The sequence below is a fragment of the Zootermopsis nevadensis genome, unplaced genomic scaffold (assembly GCF_977971745.1).
Source record: "Zootermopsis nevadensis isolate Lab colony 2312 unplaced genomic scaffold, Znev_1.0 Znev_ptg000002l, whole genome shotgun sequence".
In the NCBI taxonomy this organism is placed as follows: domain Eukaryota; kingdom Metazoa; phylum Arthropoda; class Insecta; order Blattodea; family Termopsidae; genus Zootermopsis; species Zootermopsis nevadensis.
Window position 1 is genome coordinate 17,288,225 of NW_028259134.1, and position 17,082 is coordinate 17,305,306.

The 17,082-nt window shown below is 34.9% G+C and overlaps 1 protein-coding gene across 6 annotated transcripts in view; it reads right to left on the reverse strand.

Moving 5' to 3' along the window:
• The window catches only part of Orp8 (Oxysterol-binding protein-related protein 8), a 25,719-nt gene extending 9,333 nt beyond the window's left edge, over nt 1-16,386 (reverse strand). For 2 of the 6 annotated variants that reach the window (XM_022068361.2, XM_022068360.2), the window contains exons 1-12: nt 15,690-15,921; nt 9,926-10,065; nt 9,029-9,118; nt 8,099-8,154; nt 7,293-7,529; nt 6,785-6,929; nt 5,414-5,632; nt 4,226-4,410; nt 2,918-3,096; nt 1,546-1,723; nt 900-996; nt 613-809 (exon numbers count right to left, since the gene is read on the reverse strand). In XM_022068361.2, coding sequence (XP_021924053.1) covers nt 613-809; nt 900-996; nt 1,546-1,723; nt 2,918-3,096; nt 4,226-4,410; nt 5,414-5,632; nt 6,785-6,929; nt 7,293-7,529; nt 8,099-8,154; nt 9,029-9,118; nt 9,926-10,065; nt 15,690-15,754 — 1,788 coding nt within the window. In that variant the 5' untranslated portion in view covers nt 15,755-15,921. The other 4 variants (XM_022068363.2, XM_022068362.2, XM_087351679.1 and 1 more) reach the window with 4 other exon arrangements.
• Nucleotides 16,387-17,082: the final 696 nt, after the last annotated feature.

Consider the following 17,082-nt stretch of genomic DNA (forward strand, 5'->3'; position numbering starts at 1 on the left):
TAGAAGTCAGGGCAAGCAGAATTTACACTGCACATCCTGACAGTAACAAACAATACTAACATTCTAAAAGACTGAAAATAATTACCACCATACAAAAAAGGCATGCTTCTGAGCCACCCAGTTCAGCAGATGAATCTACACAATGCATGCAGATGATTTCAAGCAAAATGTTAGAGCTTTTATTGAATACAGAAAACACTTTATTTTTATATTCCTGTAGTTATTGTGGATGTATTACAACCAGACCAGATCATTCACCACTGTAGTATCAAAAATACTATAATTTCACTATGAATTATAAGATTAAATCTCAATATTACATTTTATCAATATCTGTAATTAGTACATGAACATTTTTCTGAGTTAAAACTTGCGAGTGGCATGCCAAAACATCCCAATATGGACTAATAATAAATCCAGTAGATATACTTTAGTAAAGGAAGATTCTGTGCCATGGAGCTGTTTAATGAAAACATGTTCAGCCAGTGCCGACAGACACTGTTCTGTGAATCTGAACAGATCCCACAATCACATCACTGGCGCTTAAAAGGAGCAATAATGAAGACGAATGTTCACGTATCCCTAATTTTAATCACAGTAATATTAACAAACCTTCAATTTAAATTCAATTTCAGTTTTATAACCAGTTTTCTCACAGTCAATGACAACCTTCCCTCCTAGTTCCATTGTGAGGGTGCCCATGAGGATGCCTTTACAGTGCGCATAGGGAATGGTTATACTGTAGTCTTCACCGCGAGGCAATAAGGTAAGCAAAGCCACACCATCTAGAATTGCTGAAGTAGAGTTGCCTGAAAATTACATACAGTCTTACTTAAGCAAATATACAGCAGGCATATTCAACATGCAGGGAACAAGATATTTATACTGATGATACATACCATAAAATTTAGATTTTGCTAATATAGATGCACTGATGCAGAAACCATCTTGCCGGTTTGTCACATAAAATGCAGAAACTGGTGGATGATGAGAGACCTGCAGCAAAGTCAAAAATAAATACACTCAGAAAACTGAAGTTATGGTAATTCTTTAAACATAATCCACAGTTTTGTTTTTCATTGGAACTATAATCTTCCAAATTTGAAATATTACTGATAGCTTCTCACTTAACTTACATATTAAATAACTGTGAATCACAGATAAATTCAATTTGTCATCACTTATAAAAAAAGGAGCATATAAATTAAAATATTGCAATATTACATTACTACTTATGTGTAAACAACTAACATTACTGTGTACCATAAACAAGCAATGTAATTAATTTCTTTTGATGAGAATAATTCACAAAAATGAAGAGAATCCACAAGTTCTATTAGGAATGATGCATCATATGAACAAAATTCTGTCAGCCAAAACAGTTCAGCAAAAGTAAAGTTAAAATAAGCTGACATCCAACGTTATTAGTAGTGTGTCACAGACAGAATGGCTAAGAACAAAAAATTTCCTTTGGGGGGAGGGGTTGGACAGAAGGCTACTTAGGATTATTTCTGAATAAAAATTTGGATTAAAATTAGAATTCACCTGTTCAGCCAAATAAAATGTCCTAGATCCATCAGGATGCTTCCAGTAGCACCGAAATGTTTCTCCCAGGATTGGATTGTAAGGTTTCTTCAGACCTTTTGGTTTCTTGTAGAAGCCTGAGAGGTACCACTTGACAATTCCTTTCATTCTAGTGAATGCATCATCTTCCATTACAGCCCTGAAACAAATATATAATTCAGATATATAATAACAAATTTTAAACGTCATCTGGTGTGCAGACAAACAAAGTATCATTATGCCATACTATAGTATTTTTCAGTGAAATTGGTGGCTGAATCAAGTTCTGCTCTTTGTGAGTGACCAATCAGTGCAAAGAAGGTCTGTTGGTAAGCAGGGATACCTCAGTCTGTTCAGAAACCCCGTGGTAGAAACATCGGCAACCGCACTGCATTGTTGCCAATTCTTACATGTTCTTTGCGTAGTGTTGTGGAATCCAATGTTTCACGATGCTACATCTGGCACCACTCCATGTTCTTTCCTCACCATCTCGCCCCTCCACCTACCACAACTACTTCCTACCAAGGCACAGTACACGTGATTGGTGCACGCTTCAGCCGCCAATTCGGCTGAGAATGGTTATAACCTCTACTGTACAGGAATAGAGGATTTAAATCCTCATATTACCGAGCTGTTAGTCAGACCTTAGCTCCAGGGTTTATGGTTTAAAGATATGTTAGTATGAAGAATAAAGGTTAAACACACCAAAAACCTCAACAACTACTGGTAAAGTTGCCCCTGGTACTTAACTAAGCACCACGCAATACTGATGTATCGATTAAATTTAGACCAACATATACTTAAACCATGCTACTCAGAACCCCCTTATCAAAAAATAAACAACTTCCTAATCGATTTAACAACCCCATCAAACACACAAAATTTAAATTAAAAGAAAAATAACCAGTGTCCAATCCACTTATTAGTGTCATAATTATACCAATTAAGCAATTACAGAATGTTTGAAGATATACATTTAAATCACATGGTTCTTATGTACTACAAAACATAATTAAGAAATAATTTGGGGAGAGGAACTAAAATTATACCAATGTCTGGAAAGTGATAACTGAACATATATAAACTCCTTGAGCCCATCTTCAGAAGCTGGTAGTTGCCTTTTATTAAATCCATACGTTCATTACCAAGTTAGCAAGACAACACTATAACTGAATATAAATTCACAAAAATGTACAAAATTGCATAAAACATTCCAAGTACAAAGGCATGGCCAAATTCAAAAATCTAACAAATGCAGATGTGTACCTGTAACAAAATTCATTCAACTATTCAATATACCTTTGACATTGCCCTTTCAGAATATTACATGGTACAAGAACAATACAGAACTTACTTTGAGAGAATGTCAGCATGGTAGTACGAGTCTGACAGCTTATCCAGGAACGACCGCGGCTCCAAAATAAATGTGGGAAGCACTACTTTGGAGAGGTCCATGCCTGGCCGCACCTGCTTCACGAGGTACCAGATAAGGGACTTGTGTTCCTCAGGAAGTTCTTCCACTTGCTCCCCTGCCTGTACCGAACACCAGTATTCACTATATAGGAACAGAACATGTCACTTGCTACAACAACAAATGGTCTTTTTTAAATTCATAATCACATCTTTTCCAACTGCAGTGAAGCTTGCACAAGGCCTCATTAAATTCTCTACAGACTTTGGAAACGCCTCAAAAAATTAAAGGCCAGGGCACACAGTCAAAAGTGACTACATACTACACTCTGTTACAGAATGACCATATGAAATTATTTCTGGTCAGTGGCTATAAAATACACAATATTTTCACAGAAGTTTTACACCAAAACAAAATGCGTTTTTTAATAGTCCTCCACAAGTCCAATATTCAGACAATAAAATCAAAGTTCACACAAACTAGCTGAATCCTGTCTTCATGACCACAATCAGTCCTCAATAATAATAATAATAATAATAATCCGTGGCATAACAGCCATCTGAGAGCCTAAGCCGACTAGCTGGCTGCTGGCCTCACATTCACATGCCTAAGCAGAGGTGAACAATCATCCAACCAGATATAGGGTGACGTGTGGTCAGCACAATAAACCCCCAGCCATTGCTAGTTTTTATGACCGGATTACGCTACCCATTGTAGCTCCCCAATTTCCTCATGATGCTGGGTTGGCACCGGTCCCATACACAAATCGAAAATCTCATGAGAAATTTCTTTCCCTGAGACTCGAACCAGCGCACATTCTGTATCACTGGTCCAAAGCATGATGCCTCAGACAGCGTGGCTACGGTGCGGGAATCAGTCCTCAAAAAAGTGATTTTCTTAATATACTTCAACAATGTGATTTACATATGCAAAGCATGAAGTACCTCTAACCAATTTTTGTATTATTACATTACTAATATCACTCATTACTTTTCATAAGATTCAAGCTGGTTGGTCTTTTCTACATGTGAATAAATGCTCAAAGAGTGAGCATGCTGAAACTGTATTTACTGTCACAAAAAAATAATTTTACAGCATATCATTGTGCCAATTATCATTTTACTGTATGAGACAAAAGAATGTAGTTGGCATTTCACTGTCTATGCAAGCGAACAGGTTAATAACAGTAACAGGTTTTTAAAGGAAGGATTAACATTGCAATACAATAATACAAATGATAAATGTAATTACACTGCCAAACTCCTCCACTTCACCATGATGTAAATAAGTAGTTTCAAGTGGCTCTCCTTCTGCTTCATGTGACTCCTCCTTTTTGACAGATGCTTCTGAATCTGACTCGGACAAGGACCCCTGCTCTGCTCCACTGAGATGATCGCCAACTCCTCCAACATCTGGCTGGCTGATGTCATCCAAATCTGTGTTGTGAGGGGAGGGGACTAGAGTTATCTGAGGGGAATCACTACATTCACAACTTGAGGGAACACTTACATGGAAAGTGCCACATTCAGCACCTCGTTCAGAAGTAGAAGAAAGGTGAATGGGAGAGTCTGTGTAGGAGAAAGAAGTACAGGGCCTGAAGTCATGCTGCGAAGAACATGGGTGTGGACTACTACACATATGAGATGGGGACTCACTTAATTCTTGTTCCATATAAGCCACTGCATGATACAGTTGCTGGAAAAAGGGGGATGGGGAAGGGCAGGGACTCATTCCAGCAGGGTGAGGTTGCAAGCGGAACTCAGCTGAAGCTGTAGTACCGTGGGAGCTACAAGATGCAGCTGAAAGCAACATCTTACTATGTGGAGTGATGGGAGACTTTGGACAGAAGCTCTTCAATAACCGACCAATGGATGGCAAAGCATCAACTGGAAAATATACATAACAGGATAGGGGAAGAAATTCAAAAATGGTATCATATTTCTGTTTGTTAAGATACTTCAATATTGTAACTACTTGTAATCAAATCTAATAATATTGTTAACCTAAACACAACCCAAAGAGGAAAATAAAGATTAAAGTCTTATAATATGCAATTATGAGTTAAATATTTCAAAACCATGAGAAAATCAATTAAGCTCTGAAAAAGTAAGTTTAGTTCCTGTCTTTACACACACAAAAGCTAATCAATTCTGAGGGATTTGGATGATGATGGTATAATACCAAGTGGACTGCTGGGTTTTTGGACTTTGTCCATCATCTGATGGATAAGGTCCAAAAACCCAAGAATCCAAAACTAATGATCTATAATTTTCTTAAAATAAGCCAAACAATGAACAAACAAAATAATACATTTATCCAGAAGGTAGATACTCCAAACTATGTTACACATCTGTCTTGATTTTATCACTGGTTCCAGAAAGCTATGTTATATCCCCTGGCCTAGATAACACAACTGTGTTATATAGTTTCAGGACTCACCATGGTCTGTAAAGTGCTTTTCATAATCAGCCTCACTCCACTGTGTCTCATGATTGGCTGTGGTGTCCTGAACTCCTGACGATTTGGAGCTCATCGAGCGTACTAACAAGGATGAACATCGCAAAGACAATTCCAAAGCATCCAACCAACACTTTCCAGCAGCCTGAGAAGGTGCTCTGAAGATTAAGTAAGCTGTTGGTAGTGGTTGAACTACTGCACCTACAAGAAATCAAACTAACATTTTATTTTTGTTTAACTGAACAGAAAGAAGACAAGCTTACAATTACATCTTCCTAGGGAAGCCCTCTTATATTCTGTAATGTAAAAGTTGAAATAATAATCTGTATGCTCTGCTAAATAGTGCAAGCCTAAGCTAAGAACACATAACCAAAGGGCCAGCACTGGTTTATTTATAAGAATTCCAAACTACAAGTTTCTTTCACAGTCAAGTACAAGCTCAATTTCATATTGTGTACATCAACTATGGGATCAAGGGAAAAATCTCTGCAGTTATGTAATCTGACCTTAGTATAAGACTTGAAATTAGAAAGATACGAATGGGAGAGGCTTGAAAAACAAAAATGTATTTTCAATAACCAGAATCTAAAAATCTGAGAAAAAACAATTTCAGACTTTTACAGAATGGGAGTTCTTCATACACAGAAATATCATACATAGCATGTACTGGGTGTACCAGAACACAAAATTTTATTTTCAATAACACTAAATTTAAACATATTAAGCACCTTCTTATGCCCATGTCTGAAAAATTGAAAAATCACTGATGCATAACAAACCTTGTTAATCCCCACACGGAGACAAACACAGTTAACACAGAATAAAAGAAGATAATAATGAAACACACTCATTTTCATTACTTGTATTCATTTATTTATTTATATGTGGTTTATTTGACAATGCTCAAGTAACTTTGCACTCATTAATTTTACCAGTCAATGAGTTTAAACAGCTTGAAATCCCTACCTTGACAAATATATATAAAAAAAGATAGGCACAACACCATAAAAAGTCTTATAACTGCGACATAATATTTTATATTTATAACCTATTAAAATTTAAACAATCAGTATATATTTGATGCTATGTAACCCTTGCAGTTAAGACAGCATTATTAAATAACCAAAGTCTGTTTCAACTTCCTTTACTTAATTCACAAACTCCCTTCAGAAGCATACTGGGAATCATTCATAAAATTACTTGAATGTGAACAGCAGTAACCATGTGTCTTTATTAAAGTGCTCTTTATATACACCACAGCAACTCAACACCGATTCAGGAAGTTGGGTCTGGGTAACAATCCACACTGTCACCAATTTAACAAGTAATTTGATACATACAATTAATTCTCACCTATTGTTTCTTTTTCTGGTCCTCTAGGTGCCCATATGGACTGCTCCAAGGGATGAAAGAGCTTGAAACAGAATCCATCTTTCTTTGATGGTCTTTCAATAACGTGGCAAGTATTGAGAAGAACTGTCCCAACCCAATGGTTACTCTAAAGGGGAATAATTTGTCCAAAGTTACAATTATATTAAGACCAATCCACAATATCAATTTTATGCATCCTTAAACTAACATTTAGTAAAATAGTGGTGTTTCATTGATGGTCTATGCTGGTACATTCAATACACAATGCACTTTTCATCCAAATGTTTTCCAGTATTTCATGACAAAAACTTTGGAAACTCAAGAGTAATTTTGTGTAATTTGTAGCAGCTCAGTGTAACAGGTATAACTCAAAATAACAAAAGGTAGCTCAGGCATCTTGGTGTAATTCTGGATAATTGTGATAACGTGATGTAATTGGGAGTAACTTTGTATGACACAGCTATGAAGTATATGCTCTCTATTTGCTTACTTTTGTTTTGGGGCTTTTATACAGCAGTAGCAGCCCAGGTTTCAGAATACACCACAGCTTTGTCCAGCTTTTAAGTGTTCCTCTAACTTTCAGCCAGTCAGCCAAAACAATGACAGATGGATCTTTAAGTGAGCTAAGTAGCTCATTTGCCACCCTCTTTTTTTCACGGCAGTAATTCTTTCGTTGAGCCTTGTAAGATTCCTTTCTCGTGAGTTTATCTGTGTCTGGTGTGTGGAGCTGAAACAAAGAGGCATAAAATATATACACCACTAAGAAAGCTGGGCAAATTAAATACTGTCAACATGTGCTGTGTACAAATTTCCCAGCAATGTGACAGAGAATATAAAATACCACATAAATTTAATTAGCCGTGTTGTAATAACTGACCGATTCTTGTTTTTTAATAGAATGGTCATGAAGTATCAAATGGCAGAATGATTGTGAATAGTGAATTGTAAATAATGCAGAAGGAAGTGGTCACAGTCTATTTTCAGTTACTGAAGGAGCTGAAGAAAACTCGGGACTTAAAAAATACAAATTTGGAATATTACCACTTAGCTGTAAAATCTGATGTGCAATAAGAGACCAAAACAGTTTGTATTTTGTGACATTACACTCATAAAAAAATAAGTCAGGCATATATACAACAGGACTTTTTCAAACCAATATTTTACATTTAAATTTCTCCATTAAGTCATATTCATTTCAAGCAAAACAGAGTGGATAACTTTCAAAGTAGTAGATCTATTCAAATACATGTATTTGTGACAACACTAAAAAATGCTTTCAAAAACATCAATGCTCACCTTATCTGGTGAAGGATGGTCAGCTTTTGCACTATTATCAAGCCAATTTATAACACCTGAAAACACAACAGTAAATAGAATCTGCAACATACCAACAAGTAATGGTGAAGCATGATATGACATTCAAAAGGCTAAATTTATCTTACAAAATAAACAACAGTTTATATTTCCAAGATTTAAAACGATATGGAAACAAAGTTTGTATCTAGATACTAACAATTATTTCCAGTGATGTTTCAGTATATTTAACTATAGAAGACACACAGCAAACTTTAGAATTAAACCTTGGTGACATGAATAAAAAATAGTCATTGGTGCAGGGTCATGTTGAAAAGCTTATAGTTGCTAAACTGACAAATACAATTCTCTGCTTTCTTTCATAGGACTAAAAATGTCATTACTGTGTTCAGGAAAGTCTGTAACTGAAGCCTAATCCTGAGCCAGTACAAACCAAACATGTTTCTTGGGTTAGTTAATATAAAAGCTGTTTAATAACCTTTTATATAACATCCCACTGTGAGTGCGTATAAGAAAAACAAACAGTATTGTGATATAGTTCTTTAGTGCAGTAAAATGATAAAGACAGGAGAGACATAATATTTAATGCAAGTGAATATCATATACCATTTCCTGTTCTGAAAAGCATGAAAAGTTTGATCTATACAGCCATATAATAAATTAAATACCACAGCATGACAGGCTCCAAAACTATACAAAGACCTGACATTATATGTGTTTTACATTAATAAATGCTCCAATCCCCCTCACATCCTAATTTATTTTCTGGTAAGGCTGAAATGAAACAGGATTTATAGCCTGAAATTAAATACAAATAGGTAACCCTGCATAATAACTGTTATTGTAAAAAACATACTATCAATTGAATATCACTTCTGTGCATTATATCTGTTCATATGTGAAAAATGTTACCTGGAGAACTTGGACCATAGTTGAGAGATTCACTAGAGGGCAGTTTTGGTAAAAGAACTTGTAGACTTGTTCGCCTAGATTTCTTGTCATCTGCTTGGACAAATAAAATGAAACAGGATATTCAACATTCTTTACTACTATAGTTCTTAATCTACTACAATTCTGATTGGTGATGCCAAATTTTTGCAGTAACTGAAAACCAAAAATATATTCTATTAGCCAGGATATACATCCAGCTAAGAAAGTTTTGAAGTAAACTTATCAGATACATGATATACAGTCATTAAATGACTATACTGATCACTATGCACCAGCAAATAATAAAAATGATGCATAAAATAAATATGGTATTATCATACCCATACAATTTCAGTGAACATAACATTGCACATTCCATGTTAAGTGTGCCATAATGCCCAAAAATATTCTACAAAGATCATAATGCTATCCCATTATAACACAATCCACAGAATTTATAATGGGTTAGATTATGGTTGTGACCACATTCTGACATCTCTCTGCAAAAGTACCCAAAGTCAGAACAAATTTAAATTAACTTTTTAGAACTTAGCCACATCCTTGTACCATGTTTTCTTTTATATTGGAACACTGATGTACACCACATCCTTTTTTGTTTAGATTAACTTGTTGCATGTGTAATAAATAAGTACAGATACAGTATTAAAAGTTGTAATTTCCTTATCAATTTTTAAATTCCTTTCCTCATTCACAAAGATCAATATATACACCACTTGTCAATTTTGGTTTCAGTCTTGCAGATGGAGGCAGTACATCCTTCTGAAAAGGTGTGTACCTAAAGTCAATATAGTGTCAAAACCCAGAAGACCAACAGTGACATCTTCAGTGCCCTGAGAACCTCAAATCTCACATACAGACCTGGATTTCTGTTTGCTGTACCAGGAGATAGCACAAGTTTGTTTCCAGAATCATTCGGATGACTATGGGACTGAGATTCAAATGCAGAGTGCCTGGAACCTGAAGTAGGTACAGGTATGGGAGGTGAGCTCATTGTGTTACTGCAAACAGACAATATACACCATCTCAATTTGACAGAACCAACTTGAACTCTGTACAATATAAAAGCAATTTACAATTCTTGATAAGGCATATTAAAATTAATAAAAATATGTGATCCATGAAACTGCTTTATTATAAGAGCATTATATTATGTTTCTCAGATAGCATTATTAAGATAATGTCAACTCAGTATACCGAAGAGAGTGCAAAGGAACAATTCATCATCAACTTCTCTATAATATTTTCTCCTCATAAATATAAATACATCAATATCAGCACTCCCTTGAAAAATAGGCTTTTTTCTCATTTTGCTTTCCTCATAATTCATAATAAGCTTAAATAAAATGATGATTCCATGGCAAAATTCCTGTGATATTTTAGAACATAAACATCACAATATCGGTACTATGGAGACAAAGATGAAAGATGTAAAAATTTGGCATGCCAAATAAGAAGACATTTTACTTTGGTAACTATACCATGTCCATAACCTTACCTCATTAAAATTTCAAAACATTATACGTACTACTTATGGTGATTGCGAAAAACAATTCTGCTAAACTTCTAATCCTTAAAATGTGTTTTGTTTGAACTACTGGACTCAAAAGAGACCATAAATTTCTACAGGAACTTCTTCACTGGAAGTTCCAAGTAACATAAATGGAATGATAATTCAATGTAAATCAAAATGTTATATGTAATGTTTGCCAGCTTTCTGAGGAAGTCATAATTTTTAATCACCCGCACTCAAAGTCAGGACATTGAAATAATTTAAATCCTGTATCAAGATTTCTAATTTTATGTATCTCTGATAGATTCATCCATGCAAATTCAATTACAATGCAAGGTACCACAAAAATTTGCATGCAACAAACAAAGTCCTAAAGGCATTCATTCCTGCTTATAACAATACTAATAACTTGGAACTTGCAATATAGAGTAGATAGGGTTGTTAAAAAGCAACTGACAATGGCATAGGTATTGAAAATATAATAAAACTGTACTGTGGTCACATGCGACTATGATAACTCTTTAAAAAAAATACTTTCTACTGCCCGTAAATTTCTGATATTATGCCTGTATTTACATTTCATCCTTAAAAAAAATCTACATCATCAAAATTACATGTACCCTGCAGAACAATGGATCAAATTTTCAGATCTGTATGTTCACTGCTAATTTTGCCAGTTCCACACACCAGCTAACTCAATAAACACTTAATAAACAAAGAAGTTACAAAATGAACAGACTCCATTGCAAACAAGGTCATAAATAATTACGCATCAGGAAATAAAGAGAAATACGCAAGATGCTGCATTACATAACATACTATTCATTACATATACTAGTACAATGAAAATGTACAGATGACACAGCAGAACTCTTTGTTGCCAACCACAGGGAATAAGGCTGTGATTCTGTTTCTTTCAGAATAAAATAACACCAGACATTCTTATTTTGAAAATAAATTTTTAGCTAATGAATAAAATGCCTGTTACATTTACAAACATAATTTTCTTAACAGAGTCTGTGCATGAAGTATGAAAATCAGCAACTAAAGTCTTCACTATACTTACACAAATACAATACAGGAAAATAAACAATTGTAGGACATAATTAATACTGTGATAACTGTCAGTAAAGTTGTAACCTTTGGAAGAAACAGTTTGGGTTTAATTACTGGCATGGGCATTGTAATTTGATCTGTTACCACCATGTCCAAAATAGCTCTGCATCCTTCCAGTCTCCTACCCAACTGGTTCTGGGAGGATACTTCAAATAAGGGTAAAGAAGCAAGTAGACAGCCATTCACTTTTATCCACTGTGAAGACTAATAAATAATAAATACACATAGTCTAAAATCCATGGCTTCTGCATACCTTTATGATGCTCTTCAGCAAATAAGTAACTTTGCTTGGTTGTCTTTTTTTCTTTCTAACTACATCCTAGTTTACATGTTCATTCCCAGACACATGAGAAGTCTCAGAAGTTACATAGTAATCATTTTTACAGCTACCATAAATAGAAAAATTAATTCTGTGCAACTACCATTAATTCTCAAGCATCTAGGACCCATAAAATGTGCAAGGAGGAAAAAAAATCCAACAGTCTAAGCTTTGTTACATGATTGGTGTTAATTAAGCTATGAAATGAGTAAATGCAATTCTTACAGGTTGGGAAAAGCTCCTGGCGGTGACAAAATCACAGCAGAAGTTTTAAAAGCAGATATAGGAACTACAGCAACAATGCTACAACCACTGTTTCACAAGATATGGGAAACAGAAGAGAAACTCCAAGAATGGAAACAGCTTAATGATTAAAATACCAAAGAAAGGAAACTTGTCATATTGCCAGAATTGGAGGGGAATAACCTTATTATCAGTACCCTGCAAAATTTTCTCAAGGGTGATTCTGAAAAGAATAAGTAAAGCAATCGACCATAGACTACGAAAAGAACAAGCGGTGTTTAGAGAAAGAAAATCTTGTATTGACCAAATCAATACACTTCGGATTATCATTGAACAATCTTTATAATATTACTCGTCTTTATATATGACTTTCATTGATTTTGAGAAAGCCTTAGATAGAGTCAAAAGGGATAAAATATGAAATGTTATGGAATACCAGAAAAAAATATTAAAATAGTGAAGGAAATGTATAAGGATAATACCTATCAAGTAGAAAATTGTGGCAAACTTTCAGAATCTTTCTCTGTTAACCCAGGCGTTAAAACAGGGATGTATTCTATCCCCCATGTTGTTCACATTAGTGATAGACAAAGTGATGAGGAATGTAACTTCACGTGTCAAAAGAGGGATCCAGTGGACTTTTACAGAAAGATTAGAAGACTTGGATTTTGCGGATGATATATGTTTATTAGCACAATGCCATGAAGAAACGCAAAACAAAAATCTCTGATCTGAATGAAATAGGAAAAAGATATGACCTAAAAATCAACAGGGAGAAAACTAAAGAATTGGGAATAAATAACAAAAAAGTGAACAGGTTAGCCATAGAAGACCATACAACAGAAAAAGTGGAACAGTTTTGCTATCTTGGCAGCACTGTGTCCAATACAGGTGGAACAGACAAAGACATTATAAACAGAATTAAAAAAAGCAAAAGGCGTTTTTGCCCAGATGCAATCTGTTTGGAAATCAAACTCATTCTCTCCAAATATTAAATTGAGAATTTTTAATACTAACGTAAAATCTGTCCTATTATATGGCTGTGAGACCTGGAAAGTCACTAAAGAACTAATGCAAAAATTACAAAGTTATATCAACAGATGTATCAGGTTTCTTCTAAAAATTAGATGGCCAGAAAACATTTCAAATGAAAAATTGGGGAGAATTACCCATCAAACGAAAATACAACAGATCAAGGAAAGGAAATGGAAGTGGCTGGGACACACGCTTAGGAAAGAGGATGAGAGCATTTCAAAGCAAGTGTTGGACTGGAACCCCCAAGGAGCACGGAAAAGAGGAAGACCGAGTATTACATGGCGGAGATCTATTGAAAAGGAAGCAAGATCACAGGGGAAAAGTTTGAAGGAAATAAAGGCACTCGGCAACAACCGAGTGAGGTGGAGGATCTTTATATCAGCCCTATGTTCCCAAGAGGAATAAAAGGAATTAACTAACTGACTAAACTAACTAATTCTTACAGGTGGCAGTCATCACCATGATGTGTCACACACTGAATAAACATACTCATGAGGTTACATTGGCATAATCTGGGCCACAGACAGCAACATTAAATAAACTATCAGTCCAATGGCTCACCATTAAAACAGCAGTAATAGGTGCTTAAATGATAAAGATACATAACATTAATGTAACACAACATATCTGAGCTACGTCTAGCACAATTATCATTACTTAAAGTGCATATCTATAAAATCAGAAATGAAAATAAATGTTGTATTCCTACAATTGTCATTCTCAGTTACTAAATCTGAAAAATATTTATTAATAAATTCCTTAGGATGATTCTATATTCCTGTTTCACTTATATGTTTACTTCATATAAAGTATGATTACAGATAAGCAAGTTTCTTATATGACAGTTGTAATCAATCAATTTATCAGCAGCTTATCTTTACAAAACTTTAAAACCAAAACACTTCAGTGATATTTTTAAGGGCACTCTAATAAAACAAATAACCTGAACAACAGTTCTTGTAGATAAGGAATGTCAATACAACAACACTGAATAGGAATGCATATATGTATACTATTTGTTTGTTTATACAACCAAATTCACACTACTGGATAGGTCAAGGTTTGATCAAATACACTCTATTCAGCTGGTGAATACAATTCTGCTACAGTACAATAAATATATGCTGGTATAAATTCACTACAAAATTAGCATAAAATTCAGGCAAACAAAAAGAGCACAGAGATAGCTATCTTCTGGGTCTGTATGGTCTCATAGAAATGCACCAAAATTTCATAGGTCTTTGCTACCTGCATCCTCCCTGCTGATGGAGGCAGCAAGGACCTCTGGTGCTATAACCCAGAAGACAGCCACCTTCATACTCATCACTGCAACCACCTCAAATTCTAAAAAAGTATACAATTCTCAAGGTCATGTTACCTTGGACACCCTCTTGCTACTGATATGTATTGTATTATCAGGAAGGGCATACCTATGTAAGGAAGTGAGGTTCATTACTTTTTACAAGTGCACAAACAAAATTTTAAATGTTTTCACTTGCTCTAGGGGAACATAAATTACAAATATATGAAAATGTAATACTAAGAAAAATATCTGGATTGCTTACTAAGTATCAATAACTTAATCTAACCCAACTAACACTTAGTCAGATGTAAGCAGTTACACAGTCAAATGTCAAGGAGGAAGCACCAGTTTTATCCTTGCCACACCCTGGGATAACTGCCAGTAAGCTATAGTGACTAGGCTATGGACTGGACATGCAGGGTTCAATTCCTGATAGAAACATGGACTTTTTTTGTCTTTGCAATCACATCCAGTCACTGGGGCCTATCCAATGGGTACTGGAGTCTCTTCCTGATGGTAATCAACTGGGGTGTGAAGCTGACCACTCACCTCACCTTCATCAAGTGCCGATGTTAAAAATGCATGCAGCTATACCTCCACTACCCCCATACACACCCATGATGTTATACTTAAGAATGAAATAACTTTACTTTGCCATTACTTATAATCATTAGTTACTAGCAGATAAACACATGCACAACCAAGAGTTTTATCTTTCAATATGAAATACAATAATTTATATGGATTTCTTGTGCATGTCTGTACTCCAATTAATTTACGTTCATATTTTTGTTGTAATAAATTTAATAAGAAAATATGATAATGGGGTGGTTTAGATTTACATAACTGAGTGTAAAATATCCTAGCTATACAAGCCTCTTAAGAAAAGTCACCAGACTGGAAATGTCTCGAAAATGAAACACTATGAGTTGTTTACTATGCGTAACACAAACCATTCTTGCCCGACACATGAACACAGCATTATAAATATACACTTCCAGATTAATGGGCTTCACACGTTTCTTGAAGCAACGCTGTCAATTAACTTAATTAAATTGAAAATTCTAGATGCAAATGTTTCAATACCACATCTAACCTTCTCTTTCTGGTTTCCGGTGAATTTGAAATGGAACCCCAACATGATTCCTTAAGCTTGCACATGCCATACTTTATCAAATCTCACAAGTTTTCTACTGTCATCCACATCAAATAAACATCAATCCAATAAACGCCACCACACTGAAGAATGAAATAGCCTCCTATTATTTAATTGAGTTTCTGCGTATCATTAATTTATGCAATACTTCACACAACACAATACAGCCAACTACTACACTTAACAATAATTTATAACAGTATCAAATACTTACCCTATGAAATGTGGAAGGTCTCCTCCAAATATATAATAATGGGAGGCTACCCTCAGTAACACAGTTCAGCCATACCTTCACTTAAACTTCTTTACGGACACGGTGGTAACGGTTATATAAATAAAAAGTTAATTTGCACATATTTAGGTATCTCCATGGAAAATAACACTTGCGTAACAATACTGCCATCAACAGATAACGCTTCTACACACATGCGATAAAGTAAACAAAGGCTTTACCCACGAACAGGACAGGGGTGGGAATTTCACCAAAGTATTACTAAATAGAATAAACCCCACTCATTTACACTTTACCTAGAGATCGCCAGGGTCTTTTTCGTTTTCTTCTTTTAATATTTCTGAGACTGTGTGCATCTGTTTGATCGAAGTTGGCCATGGTCAATCCGGTACATAGTTCCCATGCAGCCAAACAATCAACCCACTACAGACGATAACTTCTTGTCAGGAAATTTTCAGATCAAAAGAATGAAACACAATTGACATCAGCAGCTCCACCTAAAATTCATCGGGCTTTGCTATTTATACAAACTGAGTAATAAGGAAATCAGTTATATACAATAACTCACAAGTGTCAAATTCTGATGATACCACAGCCCTGAAATTGTATTTGATCAACCCAGTTTATATCATAATCAGTTAATGACATATCTTTTAACAGAATTCCTTTAACTTCACTGTATTTCTTGTTCGTCACTTTGTATGGGTTTCTTTTTAAACTCACTCCTGGTTCATAGCACAGCCAAGCCAACTGACATCATTATTACCCTAATAATAATCATATCAACGCATCAAACTAAAATGTGCACATTTCTCAGATTATATCTTAAAATGAGAATTGCAGAAAAACAGCTGTTGACATGCTGAAAAAACATTTAAATTTGTATGGACAACTAGATGAATTAGAGGTTGTCCCAACCAAAAAGTGATATTATTTCAAGTATTGAGAAAAAAATAATTGTAAAAGTGAACTTGTAATATATGACAACATTAAAACTCCCATTTATGTAATATCCTATGCAGATGATGTGTAAGATCCAAGGTTAAGAATGGAGTTTTGTGTATATGCTCCCTATAAATCACAATAGTAGTTTCAAAAATC